Consider the following 15,817-nt stretch of genomic DNA (forward strand, 5'->3'; position numbering starts at 1 on the left):
AAGTTCACAATGTATGCAATAAAATTAACTTGAGAATGAAAAAGAAAAAAAGGATATTATAGAGTTTGGGAACAATAAAACTGGTTTGGCACATTAGCCAAACATTAGTGCTTGTGTTTGTCCTTTTGGGGTTGTCTAACCTTTAGAGGGCAATAGTGAATAATGCTTGTTTATTTAAGCTCCAGTCGATTTGGGAACTACTAAATAATGGCAGCTAGGAAGCAAGATTCCTTCTCTGCCAGATGTCCACCTTTGGCTTAAGAATTGCAAACACTGAAGATTCAAAGACTGTTAAAAGCAGCTAAAATTGTTATTGGCTTTGTTTCAAGACAGTTCTGAGTGCCTGCTTTGTGCTGCATGAGATACCACTGTAGTTGCATCATTTTATCATGGTTTGAACATGAATAAGTCACTCCTGTCTAAAAAGCAATCTTTCTTTCTTTTCAGTTTGACAAATACCCTCCAAAAGTTGACTCCTTTCACAGGCACAACGTAAGTCACACTAATTTCACTGCATATAGAATATTTGTTTGCCTTACTAAATTTGTCCACACCATTAATTTTGTTTCCAGTAGCACCAGGTCTTGGCATCGTTTGTTTTATGTAACTTATTTGAAGTTTGGCTGGACCAAAGTCTGTCATTGTTTTAATTAATCACTGAAATCTTTATGAACAGCTCTTTTGTTCAAAGTCTTTACAGCTTATTTGTATGGAAATTAGCATTCTGACCCAGCAGTTACTCTGCTCACAGACTAATGATATACTGCCACACTTTGTTTTACAGTTACTCCAGTCCTACCCATCAGTCATGCCTGGGATGTCTCCCATGGTGCCCCCAACAGGGATATTCAGCTCTCTACAGGGAGCCTTCCAACCCAAGGTAATGCACAAATCAAATAACTTGTTTTATATCACTTCTGAGTAGCAGTTATTAAATATTGAAAGGTCTTATTGGTCAAAATGATCTTCGACTAATTTTACAGCAGTGCTAAATAGTACTGAAGAAAAAAGGGACATTAAGTCTTTTGTGAGGAAGTTTATAGGGTGGACTGTATACTGAGCCAAGAAATGTCCTTTTATAGCATTCTATTATAGCCAAGGCATTTTGTGTAATTTAAATATTTTTTGTTTTTTTTAATACATTTAACGAAACTGTTCATAACGTGTTTTTAAAATTTTTTTAACATAATGGCCTGCATTGATTTATTACTTTGATAGGCCTCTAACCCACTTGATATAGTGCCCAGACATGGAGCAATGCCCCGCCCTCTCATACAGAAAGACTCCAGAGTAAGCCTCTAAATCAATATAAAAATACATCTTATTCTTTGCACAAGATGCCTTTTAGAAAAAAAAAAAGTTCTGACTCTAAAAATACAGACTAAATATTTAATCCTCTTTGTTTTTCAGCTGCTGGACTCAGTGTGTCCCACACCAAAGGTAAGGCCTGCACCACACAGCATCAATAAACTCTTATGCAGTGACCTTTTCAAATTTGAAGAAAAATATCTGAAATGCGTTTGTCTTACAGAAGCCCGGCAAGTGGTGTGCAATGCATGTTCACATTGCGTGGCAGGTGTACCACCATCAGCAGAAAATAAAAGTAGGTTTACAGACTGGACACTAACACTACAGCATGACATTCGCTGTTTATCTCTATTGCAGTGAGAAGATGGTTCCATCTGTCTTTCTCCATCTGTGTTTACCAGATCAGTTCTTTGGCTTCTTGTCATTTATGCAAGAACCCTTTTCTCATCTGTGAATTTCAGAAGCAGATGCAAATTGAGCCTCACAAGCTCGACTTTGGACTAAAGCCAGAGTTCCTGAGTCGACCCTCTGGTTCAGGCTTCCCGGGAATGATACAGCAGCCGCGTGACTTACCCCGCCCTTCCACCATCTTTTCCAGTGCTGGTAAGTATCAGAGATTCTGTTACATCCAGAGACACAAGGGCAGACCAACATTAATGGGCACTTATTATGAGTCTACTGTATTTCAGTTTTCAGTGGAGATCCAATAAATCCATATCATTATATCCACTTTAGCTGTGCTATTGCTCTAGACAACATGATCTCAAGGAATTCAAAACAAGGAAATACATTAGAGCAGTGGTTCTCAAACATCTTAAGACCACGTACCACCCATGACCCAGGTCTTATCACAGGCACATCTGTGGCCCCCGTTCTTCCTCTGTTCAGGGGGCAGTTGGGGGACATAAGGCATATAAGTCTTGGTTTCATTTTTGCATTTTTTTTTTGTCTTTTTTACTTGAGCTGCATTCTTTACACAAAATGAATCTAAGGTAATAGATAATAAATATAAGAACACATTTATAGAAAAGAAATTTTGGTAAATAGTATTAAGCATTTTGAAAGAAAAAGTGAGAAAAGCAGTTAATTTAATATTAGTTATGTGCTGAAAAAGGCATGGTGCCCAGAGCAGATGCTTACAGCAGCTCTCAACTCTTGGATCAGGAGGTCAAAGAAACGCAGTGTTAAACAGTGTTTTAGGACTCTAATGTCTGAGGAAAGGCCTTGTATTCCTTCAGCTGTGTGTTTTCTCTATTTCTCCAGTTTGATCCTCGGTTTTGTCCTACTGCTTCCGCTTTGTCCTTTTGTAATTAAGTCCAAATTGCTCACATCAGTCTCTAGCCATTGTTTACGTCCAATAACGAGTTGAAACTGGGCTTTTTTCTTTTTAAACATGGACTTCAAAAAATACTGGGGGACCACGTTCCCTCCCTCAGTGGAAAACCGCGGAAGAACACCTGTCCTGCCGTCACTCGCTACCTTCTCTTACAAACAATGAACTAGGATGTATGCATAGGCCATGTTGTATTTTTTTTTTTTTTTTTATAAATACAAACTAATTTTAATGAGACCCCTGAAACATTATATTTTTAGATTTTCACTTATTATTTAATACCTTAATTATAGTAAAAAAGGTTTAGGTCATCTGGCATACCCCACCTCTTGCTGCTTACCACAGTTTGACAACCATTGCATTAGAGCAGAAGGTTCAAAGCAAAAAGAAAGTAATTACTTTGTATTCAGTTTGAGTGTTTTCTTTGCCAGGTCCAACACACACTTCCGTCTCCCCGTATGGACACTTGCCACTCCCTCACACTAACTTGCACACTCCACCCTTTCATCATGGTAAGAGTAAATCACCATGTAGTTAAAATGTGACTCATGCTTGGCCAACATTTTAAATGAACCCTGTAAAACCCTACATTGTTCTTGTTTTGTAGAGTCTCTCAACAAGCCCCCTGCTTTTGGAGGATTGGGAACATTGAGTTCTACAGCCTTCGGCGGACTCGGAAACCCCACATTAAGTGAGTAGACGTGGGGGGAAAAACAGATTAATGATTGTTAGGTGTTTCCTTTGGCTTTGTCTGATATCCTCAAATAAGAACTACAAAGACATGCAGAAAATTAAAAAGGTGTGGTAAAATGTGACTACTAAGATGTTAATTTTGAAACCCTGAACAGCTCCAATATCGACACACGGAAGTAAAGACAGTAAGGCAACACCTTCAACAGGACCTCATGAGCCCTGGAATAGACTGCACCAGACACCATCCTCCTTCCCTACACCCCCTGTGTGGCCTCGAGCCCCTGAAGTGGAAAAGTCTTCCCCGCTTGACAGAGCAGTGGAGAAGAGAGATTCCTTATCCAACAAAGAAGAGCATGAAAGGTTTGAAGACCTCCATTTTCCTTGTTGGTTACAGATATTTAAATAAGATTTCACAGTTTTGATCCCAAAGAAAAATAATTAATTTAACCAGTATAGGTCTAAACCATCTATACCCTTTATGCTGCTTTATTATAGGGACATAAGAGGGAAACGCCATTCACCTGCTGATGCTAGTCCACTGGGTCACAAGCAAACAGTCGAGTCGTCTAGGGCCATGTCTCCTGAGCCAAAGGACAGGGACAGATCCAGAGAGAGAGCACAAACACAGGATCCCCCTAATCCAAGCACAGAGCCTGAGGATCAAAAGCACAAAGAGAGCCAACAAGAAAAGAGGGAGAAGACTGTGAAGTATGATCAGCGTCCTACAGAGGATAAATCTACTGCTCAGGATAATTTATCCCCAAAGCAACAGAGGGTAGAAGCAGAGCGGCGTAGCAGTGATGGACCACAATGGGAGCCTGAGGCAAAGAGGAGCAGAGTGGATGCTGAGCCTCAAGCAAAGAGTGGCCAAGTTAAGATAAAGGAGGAAAGGCGGGAGGACCAGGACTCCCCTGAAATCAAGCCACATCCTAAGGCTTTGGAGAAACCAATGCAGGGTCGTGGAACCCCAGGAATACAGACTTCGGCCCTGTCGTCGATTCCTGTGCCTATAGGGGTTCCAGGGCTCCCAAGCAACTTTGATAGGACTCGCCTAATTGCGCCTTTCATGGGGATGAGCCCATTGTCTGGTGCCGAGAGACTGCCTTACCCTCCGCAGCACTGGGATCCCATGCGGAGCATGTACAGGGGCATGGACCTTCCGCAAAAAGAGCCCCTTCCAAAGGAGCTGCTGCTGAGGGCCGATCCGATGCATCGTGCCATGATGGGGCAGCCTGTTTACTCGCGAGATCCCCTCCTCCACTCTCTGGCCCTGGAGCAGCAGAGGAGCCAGCTGGAGGAGCGGCAGCGCCTGGCCCTCCTGCGGGAGGAGAGCGAGAGGGGCCGTCTGCTGGCCCTGCACCACACAACACTGGACCCCCACCTGGCGCATCCGGGCCTTCTGCCCACAGCTTACCCCAGCCCTCTGTTCCCTCGCCTGGGGCTGCCCCACGCGCCACACTACAGCACTCTCAGCAAGACTCTGCCTCCTCCAGGCTACATCCACTCTTCTCCAGCCGCTTTGCTAACAGCTCTCCCCTCACGGCCAGCCTCTCCCAGACGGACCACACCTCTGCCAGACCGGCAGGACAGAGCCATCTCGCATCCTCACAGAGACACAGAGGCTCTGTGAGCTGGACAGCACCAAGGGAGAAGTGAAGCCCAAGCCAAGCACTTCATGTTAAAATGAGTGTACAATAATTGATGTGTACAGAGTTGGAAAAAAATCATATGGGCAGGTTTTTTTTTTGGATGCAGATTAAGTCTAATCTTTCATTAAATTGCTGTGTCAGTGGAGATTCACAGTTCATTGTCTTTAAAAAAAAAAAAAAAAAATCTAGGCTTAATCTAATCACCAAGAGACTTGCCCATTCCTTTTTTTCTTTTTGTTGAAAAACAAATTAAAGAATTTTATGAAAAATGGCATCTCCCCTCCTTTATTTGGGTTCCATATTAACACGTAAAAAGATCTTTAAAAATACTTTGTTTAATAACCAATTTCCCTAGTTGAGAATTATTTTGAAAATATAAATAAATCACCCAATAAAATCATCTGTTAAACCTCAAGGTTTTAAAAACACAGAGAACTCATAGAAGAGGAGACTGGAATGAATTCTGCTTCAGAGATGAAACTCCTTCAGAACATCTCCAAGATATCATTCCCTGAATTAGTCTAAAAGCACTAAAACAAGACTTCAAGCAGAATAAAACAGCTCATTAACTGAGAAACAATGTAGAGTTTCTGTAAGGACAATATCCTTCTTTTCACAGGACCTTATCTAAATCAGAGACAAGGTCGAACAATGATGCAGTCGTGCAGTATTTCTGAATTCTATGTCGTGTGGGTTCGTCTTCTCACACTACATCCATGCCCAGCCCTCTGGCAACTGCAGCCAGGGCTCGGACCGCTCCCGATTCTGCCCCTGGCTCTGTAGTAGACTCTGGTTCTCCGTTCACCTCATTCCCTGTGTTAACTTCCGTCACTGTGCTGAGAACACAGTACACTGTGTTCCCATCCTTTGCAGTACTGGCATCGGCATCAGCTTCAGCCAGCGATGAGGAAGAGGAGGGGTATGAGGAAGACTGCGTGGGAACATCATTCACGTTTTCTGTCTGCAGTGCTAGTTTCTTAGCATGACCACTCAACCCAGAGACCTTGCGCGGTGTGCGTTTCTCCGCCATGTTCTTGATCAGCTCTTCTGTAACCTCCACTGTCTCGAAGCGAACCATGTTCAGCCTCAGGTATCCGTCCTCGTCTTCTTTATATCTGTTCATTAAAAAGGAAGATGAATGTAGAGATTCGAATCATGCACCAGGACTCAATTTACAGAAGTGATACTTAAATGTCCTGAGTTTCCCTGCATTTAACCCATTCATGGCAGTGAATACAAACACATTCTCTCTCACACACGCAAGCAATTTTTAGCAATGAAGTTTCAATTGCATCCAGCCAGAAGAGCATTAGGATGATTCCTTTGAGTCCTTCATGTGTCCAGAGAACAACATTATCTCCAGGGTCCAATTCTTGGGAGCTTTTGACTGATCCGGTGTGTCCCAGTTAAAATCATGCCTTTTTTTAATATATAAATTATACAAATGAATGTCTATGTCCACAACAGATGCACCTTCATGAGGCTGAATTCACAAATTAAAGAGACAAAACTGGACATGCAGTGTAGGAGAAAGCAAAAATTAAGTGTTGTGTATGTACCTAAAGCGGGAGTGTCCAGATGGCCATTTCAGCTGGTGTTTCTTTCGCAGGTGAAGGGTAAGGGTGTAACACCAGGAGAAGTTCTTATCACAAAGATGACATTTATACTTCGACACCATGTTTCCCTGTTAAACAGATCACAGCTGCTGGTCAGTGCACCACGTTTGTGGGTCCTCATTGCTGGTTTACAGTGAGACTAGCACCTCTGTTCATGCGTGATTTGTGTTAGTCATCTGGTCCTTTAGAACCACGCGTTGCTAGATAGTTTGAGTAGGTGGGCTACTTTCAATCACAGCAGGGAAACAAAATGAGCAGCTTTACAAAGTCACTGTAAACTGCATGATAATTGACCAAATATTATTTGACCATTCTCAGCAATCACAAAGTGACAAATGACATTTGGGTAGAGAATAAATTTTGCATGACAACAGATAGGCTACAGATGTTTACATATTTTATACACAGTATATGGCCAAAGGTATTTGGTCCTGTGCTCACTCAACATTTGATTTAAAGTGAGGGATATTAACGAGTCCTCCTGTGCTGCAGTAACTTGTTTTCTGAAAAAAGGCCCCACAGTTCACAGGGGACGGAGACCTAAGACTCAGGTGGGTTTGCTCCAGAGCTCTGCTTTTCTATGAACTTTAACAACTGTACAGTCATGTATGTATATGTCCACACATACATACACAGATTAATAGACTGAGTAGATGTTTCTAATAAAGCAGATGAGAGTTTGTATTAAGTATAGGAGATTTACTACAGACTAAAAAACTACAGACAAATGTATCTGATCAGATTATATACACATTTCTGTGCAAAAATTTATAAGCTATATATTGGAGCACTATGTTTAGTTCTAACAAAATCTCAAATATTGCAATTATATTACAGTAAGTACTATTCTTTATGAGAAAGGGTATGTTTAACTGTCTCCAAATCTCTCCAACACATCTACTATTTTATTGGGAGAAAAAAAAAAAAAATATATATTTTTTTTTTACACCATTTCTGTGTTTACTGTAATTTTATATAAGCTCCACACTTAATATGAATATATTATTTTAAATAGTGGTTGTCGTAGGTGCCTTAGACTTCAGCACTGCATTGATCGCATATAATCTTCAAAACCATTTCTAAGGAACAAGCTTACAATTTTTAAACTGTGAATGAGTGGCGCCCCCTTGTGTCTGACCTCGTGTACTCTCTTGTAGTGCTGGTTCATGGTGTGAGCCATTCGTGAAGAGTACCCACAGCCCTCCACTGAGCAGTGGTAAGCTGCTCCTTCGTTGTGGGTCTCCATGTGTTTCCTCAGATCATGCTGGTTCTTGAAGCTGAAATGAAAAGCCTAATTAATAAAAGCACAGTAGTCAACAGGTCCTCTTCTCTCACATAATACTAAAAGACACTGGCATGTTAGAGGTGGGAGGAAGCTTAATTAAAAAAAAATACACATTTATTTATATATTATACATTTTAATTAATTTACGTTAATATTATATTAATTAATAAGGCACCTAAGATAATTATATATATTTAAACTAATGCCTGGTGCTTGTATAAAGTTATATATAATCACAGTATATACAAAAAAGAACCGTGTTTTTTTTTCTGATTCTCCTTGATTGCATGAATTTGTTAAATCAACAGCACACATTATTTGAGATCATTGTTTATTAACCAGTAAAACTGGGTATTGGATGATAACCTCAAATAATACGGACGGCCACAAGGAGAGTTAAACCAACACATTCACACACAGAATATCACACTCACTGGAATAATGCTATTTGGTTTTCTACCGTTGGGTGTTATTTTTTGTTTGTTTTTAGTAAATAAACACTTACTGCTCAGTTAAATAGCTTTTTAAATGTCAATAGCTGGTGCCTAAAACTTTAACTAAATTTGCTACCTGCTTTCACAGAAGTCACAGGGAAAGGGCCGCTCGTCGCAGTGTCGAAACTTGATGTGGATCTTCAGGGTGGAAAGGGACGTGCACGTCATGTCACAGAGCGGACACTTAATGTGATTCACTGCAGAAAACCCCAGAGATTTATTAACAAAACGTCTAAATCTGTCACCAATAGCAAAAATACACTTATTTTCCTTCATCCAAGAGTGCAAAACTTAGTAATTAAATCAGTAAAAATATTAGAGGCTGGCAGGCTGGTGCTCACCGTGCTGTCGAACGTGGTCTCTCAGCAGTCTCTCGTTGGCAAAGCCCTTTTCGCAGTGTACACACATCAGAGAATCTGGAAATTTTAAGGATTAGAGTGACCTACACATCCAAAAACTCCACATGGTGAAAAGAATCTCATGCTATTTTATTTTCATGTCCTTTTAAGTATACACCTCGGTCTCTGCGTTTATACAGTGACGTGAGTTAGAGCAGTACACTGACCCTCAGGCTCAGCTTGTCTCTGAATGTGGTCAAAGAACTTGGTGTTACTGGAGAACATGCAGCCGCAGGTAGGGCAGGCGACCAGACGCTCCTGAGTGTGGCTGCGCAGATGCTCCCGCAGACGATACTTGATCTTAAAGAAGGCATCACACCCTAAAATGCAGTTATTTAACACACTCCTTAGTAGGTTTTGAACAAGACTTGCAAGGATCTGGAGTTACTAGATGTTCAATTTTGTTAATTTAAAAAAAAAAAAAAGAAAAATCACATCATAATGACAAAATATTTAATTAAATCCTTTCCCTAAAGACTAAAAACATGACAGGCTGCAACATGAGGATGTGGTATTTTAAAAGCAAAATTATTAGAGGATTTCTTCACTCCCATTACTGATCTACCTGTCTCTCTCAGGCCTCAACGTGTCCTGTTCCTCCTAGTGTTGCCCTGATCCAGCCCCCGATTCTACATATCCTGTACAAGATCTTGGCCTTGTCTCATCCTCAGCATCATGCTTGGCCTTGCAAGGATGCTGTTTTCTCCCAGATTAACTCAGCACCTGCTATTACCCTTCCACAGAAGCACTGACCACCTCCTCCTTCCTCATATTCATATATCACTAATATTTTACCTTCACATTACTATAACTGTTTCCTCCGGGTGCTCCGGTTTCCTCCAAGGGTCCAAAAAACACACGTTGGTAGGTGGATTGAAGACTCAAAAGTGACTTGTAAGTGTGAGTGAATGTGTGTGTTGCCCTGTGAAGGACTGGCGCCCCCTCCAGGGTGTATTCCCGCCTTGCACCCAATGATTCCAGATCTTGAATGAATGAATGATTGGTTTGATCTACCATTTGCTGCTGAAGGTTGTCAGAATGCTGTGACAAAAAATGAACTTAGTTTGAAAAACTTAATAACGAACCCTCCCTTTTAATCATATAGTTTAACACAGACATCACTTAGACTTATAAAAGCTTGGGTGTTTTAAGTTTTTGTGCCATGTAATTAAACTAGCTTTTACAGTCCACTGCCATATGCCGACGAGGTGTGGAATATATTCCACTCACCAACTAAAATATGCTGATTCGTTATTGTCGCAGATAGTTGCCACTTTCTGACTGGTATATGTCTAGTGGAATATGCCTCTCGCTGATATTATATGCCTCTAGTCTCTTCACAGAGAGGAATGAGTTGTTTCTGGCAGTATTTTAGCACTTTTGTAAGTAATGCTGGATGCGAGAGACTAAGCTGGCATAATCCACTCAAAACAGTTAATACAATTCAGTGAATGGCACAGTTAATGACTTTTTCCTTACATGCCAGTATCAAAAAAAGGTCACATGGAAGCACAACAAATGCTGATACTGCTTCTGGATATTCCTTTTAGATATATGAAGCCTACCTTTCCAGCTGCAGAAGAGGGCCTGCTGTTGATCAGGGAGAGGCTGCAGTTCTGTACAGTGAGCATGCATATCAACGTGGCGGTAGAACCATTCTGGATTGTTGAAGGAGCTCTGGTGAAAGAGATTACAACACATTTGCCTTCATATGTAGCCCACACTGCTATTCATTTCAAAACTCTAAATTACACAAATACTACTTTCCCCAAGTCTGTCTAAATAAGCTCATACTAACATCGCAGTGCTCCCACTGACACACAAAGCCCTCGGAGATGTCCGTGACCAGGTTGTTGCTGTGGAGGTCCTGAGTGCAGCTGGGCAGCTCTGGGTGGGACTGTAGCAGCTGAGTGCCAATGAATTTTAGTTTGCTGTGGAAGATGTGGAAGTGTGCATGGGCAATCAATTCATTCGGGCTTCCCATAGCCAGGAACTCACAGCCCTGCCACAGACACGGGTAATCGTCTGAGGGAGAAAACAAATTAAACTTTGTTAGTGCAGAAACTTAAGGCGACTGGACCAAAAACAAATGTGTCACTTAGTGAAGAAAGGATTTATTAATATTATCTGTAACTTCCAATTATGGCTATCAGGGATGCACCAAATATCCAGTAACTGAAACTCCTAGTAAATGAAACTATGGCTGAAAAAAAATAAAAATAAATAATAATATATATATAAACCACACTTTTGTCGGTCAGCAGAAGTATTAACATAATACTTAATACCGAATAATTACACTTTTAATGACACTATTAACTTTTTCTAGTTCTCAACTGTAGACGTAGACTTTACTTCTTAGCTTCAATGCTAGTTGCAACTTCTCCAGGGTAATATTTTATTCAGTTTCAAGCATTCGAGGCAAATATAACTCCAGTAAGTGTATAGAACAGAACAGAGCTGTCCCGTTTACAAGCATAACAATCTTCTCAGTGCTCACACAGGCACCAACTCTTTTTCACTAATATTTAAGTTGCTATCTGAATAACCTGAGATACGATCTCAATATATATACTTAGTATCTCAAAATAATGAGATAGCAACTTACATTTTTTTTAATTCCATATTTTTCTCTTATTCTTTTTCTTGGTGTGTGACACATTTTTGCCACTGGTATACATAGATGTATGTTACATTCATTTTTACTTATATATTTTGTTGTCATAATAATGTGGTACCATTTTATTTTATTTTACATATTTTATTAATTGTTTTAATGTCCTATTGTTGGTGTGTGTGCTGAGCTGTTTAAAATGTTCAGTGTTCAATAAATATTTTTAAATAGCAGTTTAGTATTCTTTTTGTTGAAAGCCAAGACAAAAACACATTTAGCCTATTTCATTTATGTCGTGGTAAAAAAGTGGCAAAAAATTAATGAAACACTTTGAAAAAATGTGTTCTGTATTCAGCCTTCGGCCAAGTGGTTCATTTTGTTTGTTTGTTTCCTGCTAAAAATCTTAATTTCGGTGCATCCCTAATTGCTATCTACAGTTTTTCCACAAACTGAACCAATGCATGTTTAATAGAGGTGGGAAATATAACATTATTTACCATAATACATAAAATGTATGTATGTAAAACCAAATAATGCTGTTTATTAACTGCAAAAACCACATAGTTCTTTTGTCTTTTTGGTTGTCTTTACATGCTCATCCCATTGTAATAAGTATCTTTGGGTCATTGAAAATCATTATTGTTATTATTATTATTATAACAACAAGCAGCTGATTGACTGTCAGCCAATTATACTATTAACATAATTTATTCATTTATTGTTACTAATACATTTATTCATTTCGTTCTTGCTACTGCTTCAGCAACAAGAGAATTATAGTCAACATGTATAAGATATTTAATGTAAATATGCAAAAATTACCTGATGTACTGAAGATTTTCTGCTATATGACTCATCTCCCTGAGATCTTGTGTATTTCTGAGAGCCAGGCATATGCCATTCATCCTCTTTGACAAATGCAATTGCATGATGCTTAAATCCACTCACCCAGCTCCTCCATCGTATCTCCATCACCAAGATGCTCCTTCAAATGCTCAGTCATGTGATCACTGAGCACCTCCATGCTGCTCCCTTTAAATGTACACGAGGCCCACTCACATGCGACCACCATGCTGGACAGTTTTTTCCTCTTTGCCATTTTACCTTCAAACAAACCACAAGCATTATTTAAAAATGTAAGAAAAAAAATCAGTTGTCTACAGGAAGGAGCTGATAAAAGTTTAGAGACAACAGGTGTGTTTTAAAGGAGATTTAAAAGAAGAAGAGAGACTGAGAGATTGAGGTAGTGAGTTCCATAGTTTTGGGGCCATGACATTGAAGGATCTGCACCTTGAAGGGATCAGTGTGAATTTGGGGATGGAAGAAAGTCTAGCATCAGAGGTCCTAAGTGTACGGGAGGGCAGTAAGGATGCAGGAGTTCTGCTAAATAAGGTGTCAGACCATGCAGTTATTTGTATGAGAGCATGAGAAGCTTAAACTGAATGTGTTGTAAGATAGATAACATCTGATAGGGAAAAGAAGTAATATGGGCAGATTTTTTAGAATGTATGAGAATTCTGGCAGCTGGGTTTTGAACATACTGAAGGTGGGTTTTATTAGGCAAGCCTCAAAGGAAAGTGTTGCAATAATCTAAACGATCATGAGGAAAGCATGAACAAGAATTTCAGCATAATATCTGATGAGCATGCGCCTAAGGCAACAATATTTTGGAGGAGGAAGAAGGAACTTTTAACCTTCATTAAACCTTGAGACTCGATGTGAGGTTCAAAAATAAAGCGAGAAGTGAAAAATTAGACCAAGGTTCCTAACTACAGATGAGGGTTTAACCATGACACCCTCCAGACAGAGTCTAATATCAGTGATTTTAGAAATAATGAAATTAGGAGCAATGAGTAGAACTCATTCGTGTTTTATCAGGATTTAATTTTAGGAAGTTAATGCTCATCTGCCTTTTAAGATCTTGAATACAGGACTGTAGAACAGGGGAGGGGGGGGTGGTAGCGTAGTGCTAACTTTGGTGCTATTAGAGATCTGTGCGTTTAGACCAGGCTTTTTAAGGATAGGATAAACAGAAGGTATAATAACAAAAGAATGAAAAAGAAAAGGGGGGATAAATAAAACAAAAGCAAAATGGGAATTTCAGTTTTAGCATTCTATTCTCTTTCTGCGTCCTTTTGTTCTAAAATAGATTAAATTACAATTCAAGTCTGAGAGGTCAGACAAACCAAACCTGCAGCAAAAGCTATATATGACATGAATACCTCATCAATAAAATTAAAATTCAGGAAAATAAATGAACGGAGTAAATTACTGTATTCTCCTTTACTCGCTAACATACAACTCTGCTTCAAGAAAAGCAGAGATGTTCTTGTAAAATTAAAACAGGAATCTGTGATTTGTTAATTTTATTTAAGCTTTGAATAAATGACAAACACACATTGAAAATAAAACCAAGTGTTTTAATTGATAAACTTAATTGTATTTTTAAGATTTCTTCTCTAGTTTTGCCCTGTCTTAATCATTAGTGCGATACAGGCATTTCGAATATAGTTTTATTTCATTTTTTCAAAACACAATGAAGACGCACAGTTAAAACGCATGAAATCTTCCTTTGGAAATGTTTGGAAATCAGTTAAACAGCTAAAGGTTTAAGAGAATTAACAACTCGCAGATTCCAGTTTTATTGCTGCATCTTAGACAATGTTCTCACTTGGTCCGGAAACGGGTTTGTGATGTTTGTGTGGTGAAGTAGAGAAGCCATTAAATAACACTGAATAACAAAATCGACAAAAACATGTCATATGATCATTGGGTGACATGACTTTGCAAACAGTTACTGTGGATAAGTTTAAATCAGAGAGGATAACTGGAGAGAAATTAAACATAAGATAATCAAACAATAACCGCAGTGTCTCTGCTAAATCAACACATTTGAGCTCTTTTACGTTTCTGTGTCTGTGCTCGTCTCAGACCAGTGTTCAGCTCAGCGCTGACTGACAATGACGTTAATCCACACTCATAAAACTCAGAGACACGACAAAATACGACTTCAAACCCTGAGAGTAACTTACCGAGTAAAAAGCGAAGAGGATCCAGAGATATAAAACCCCGTTGTTAAACGAGAGTAAAGTCTCCACTCTGCGATCCTCCTCTCTCAGACCGCGGGATTATTTGTTTTCGAGTCGCAGTTTGTCTGAATCATCCCAAGGCAAAATAAAAGTCCTACATTTAAAAGCAAATTATTCAATCAAAAAGAAAATATGAACTTTAACTAAACTTTACTGTATGTGATAATGGGTTTTGAAATCAATTTGAGCGTGTTTTATGTTAATGATTATGTCATAGATACATAATTAAATAATAAATAATCAAGTATTTAGAAATAAATTTGACACGCGATTATAAATTAATTACATTATTAATTGAGATATTTAATATATATTAATAAGTTTAATAAATATGAGAGGCAACTTGTCAGTTTTAGATTTTAAATTTCCAACCTAATGTTAATATTTATTATGAATACCAGTCGTTCCTGGGTTTATTGTCAAGACCCCCTCACAGCAGGTGTTATTTTGATAGTTGATCATTCCCAGCACACCGACGACAATGGCGTGGTCCCAAATCTAACTCTTTGGTCCACCTTGTAGATGTAAAGTCAGAGAGGGTAGCTCTGTTGCTGTGCAATTGTTGTTAGATCTTCTCATTTTTTATTTTATCAGCTACTCCGCTGTATCTCTCAACTTCTAGGGCTGTTTTGCAAACGACGTTTATTCGACTATTAAAAATATAATATCACACAAAAATTCATTTCACAATACTAGACTATTTAAAACAGTGAAACTGTATTTCAGCTTTTCTTCCTAGTGAAGGGTTGCAGTACTCGTACTGTCCACAAAATGGCGCCCTTTTCAATGTATTAACCTCAGTAGTCCCAGTTTTAAAATAAAAGTCACTGATTTTGACAGAAAGTCATTTTATCCAAACATTTATGTAGATCAGTACTAAACTGGGATTCAAATATAGACTCTAAGTAAAGGAATAAACGCATAATACATTTTAATACACCAATATTCAATGTTCCCCAAAATAGAGCTTAAACCGCTTTTTACATCACTTGATTCTTTCTCTATTTGTCTCCTTATTAGCTTAACTAAAACAAAGCTACACATTTACAAAGCTACTGCTCTGCCTTTTCTCCACGTATCCTGTGAAATCTCAGCTCATGCAGCTTTTCAGGGCTCTCTAAGCCAGATGGCAGAGCCCAGAGCACAGATATGATTAAATTATTCATTGAATTTGATAAGGGTGAGTGAGTCTGCTGGAGTGAGCACTCTCCTCCCTTACAGCATTTCATTCATCCACCTTAATGAAGCTACAATGTTCATCCCCACTTTTTACCCAATACAGAGAGCCTCAAACACTCTATTTTTAATTGGGAATTTCACATCTCTGTCACATCATGT

The 15,817-nt window shown here is 39.1% G+C and overlaps 2 protein-coding genes across 6 annotated transcripts in view; one reads left to right on the forward strand and one right to left on the reverse strand.

Moving 5' to 3' along the window:
- Positions 1-5,190, forward strand: part of auts2b (activator of transcription and developmental regulator AUTS2 b) — a 29,114-nt gene extending 23,924 nt beyond the window's left edge. For 2 of the 4 annotated variants that reach the window (XM_066662542.1, XM_066662541.1), the window contains 10 exons: positions 448-492; positions 785-880; positions 1,219-1,290; positions 1,411-1,440; positions 1,532-1,603; positions 1,770-1,911; positions 3,073-3,153; positions 3,249-3,332; positions 3,490-3,694; positions 3,830-5,189. In XM_066662542.1, coding sequence (XP_066518639.1) covers positions 448-492; positions 785-880; positions 1,219-1,290; positions 1,411-1,440; positions 1,532-1,603; positions 1,770-1,911; positions 3,073-3,153; positions 3,249-3,332; positions 3,490-3,694; positions 3,830-4,964 — 1,962 coding nt within the window. In that variant the 3' untranslated portion in view covers positions 4,965-5,189. Of the gene's footprint in view, positions 1-447; positions 493-784; positions 881-1,218; positions 1,291-1,410; positions 1,441-1,531; positions 1,604-1,769; positions 1,912-3,072; positions 3,154-3,248; positions 3,333-3,489; positions 3,695-3,829 lie in introns of all 4 variants that reach the window. The other 2 variants (XM_066662543.1, XM_066662544.1) reach the window with 2 other exon arrangements.
- Positions 5,191-5,327: 137 nt separating this feature from the next.
- On the reverse strand, positions 5,328-14,573 carry zgc:112083 (uncharacterized protein LOC550461 homolog). 2 transcript variants are annotated; one of them, XM_066662546.1, is made up of 10 exons: positions 14,423-14,573; positions 12,339-12,494; positions 10,575-10,801; positions 10,342-10,453; positions 8,944-9,096; positions 8,720-8,794; positions 8,455-8,575; positions 7,738-7,876; positions 6,543-6,667; positions 5,328-6,098 (listed from the first exon to the last, which is right to left on the reverse strand). In XM_066662546.1, the coding sequence occupies exons 2-10, from the start codon at positions 12,487-12,489 to the stop codon at positions 5,687-5,689; spliced, it is 1,515 nt and encodes a 504-aa protein (XP_066518643.1). In that variant the 5' UTR covers positions 12,490-12,494; positions 14,423-14,573; the 3' UTR covers positions 5,328-5,686. The 2 variants fall into 2 exon arrangements, with proteins under 2 accessions (XP_066518643.1, XP_066518642.1); XM_066662545.1 differs by having other exon boundaries at positions 7,696-7,876.
- Positions 14,574-15,817: the final 1,244 nt, after the last annotated feature.

The sequence above is a fragment of the Hoplias malabaricus genome, chromosome 1 (genome assembly GCF_029633855.1).
Source record: "Hoplias malabaricus isolate fHopMal1 chromosome 1, fHopMal1.hap1, whole genome shotgun sequence".
Classification (NCBI taxonomy): Eukaryota; Metazoa; Chordata; class Actinopteri; order Characiformes; family Erythrinidae; genus Hoplias; species Hoplias malabaricus.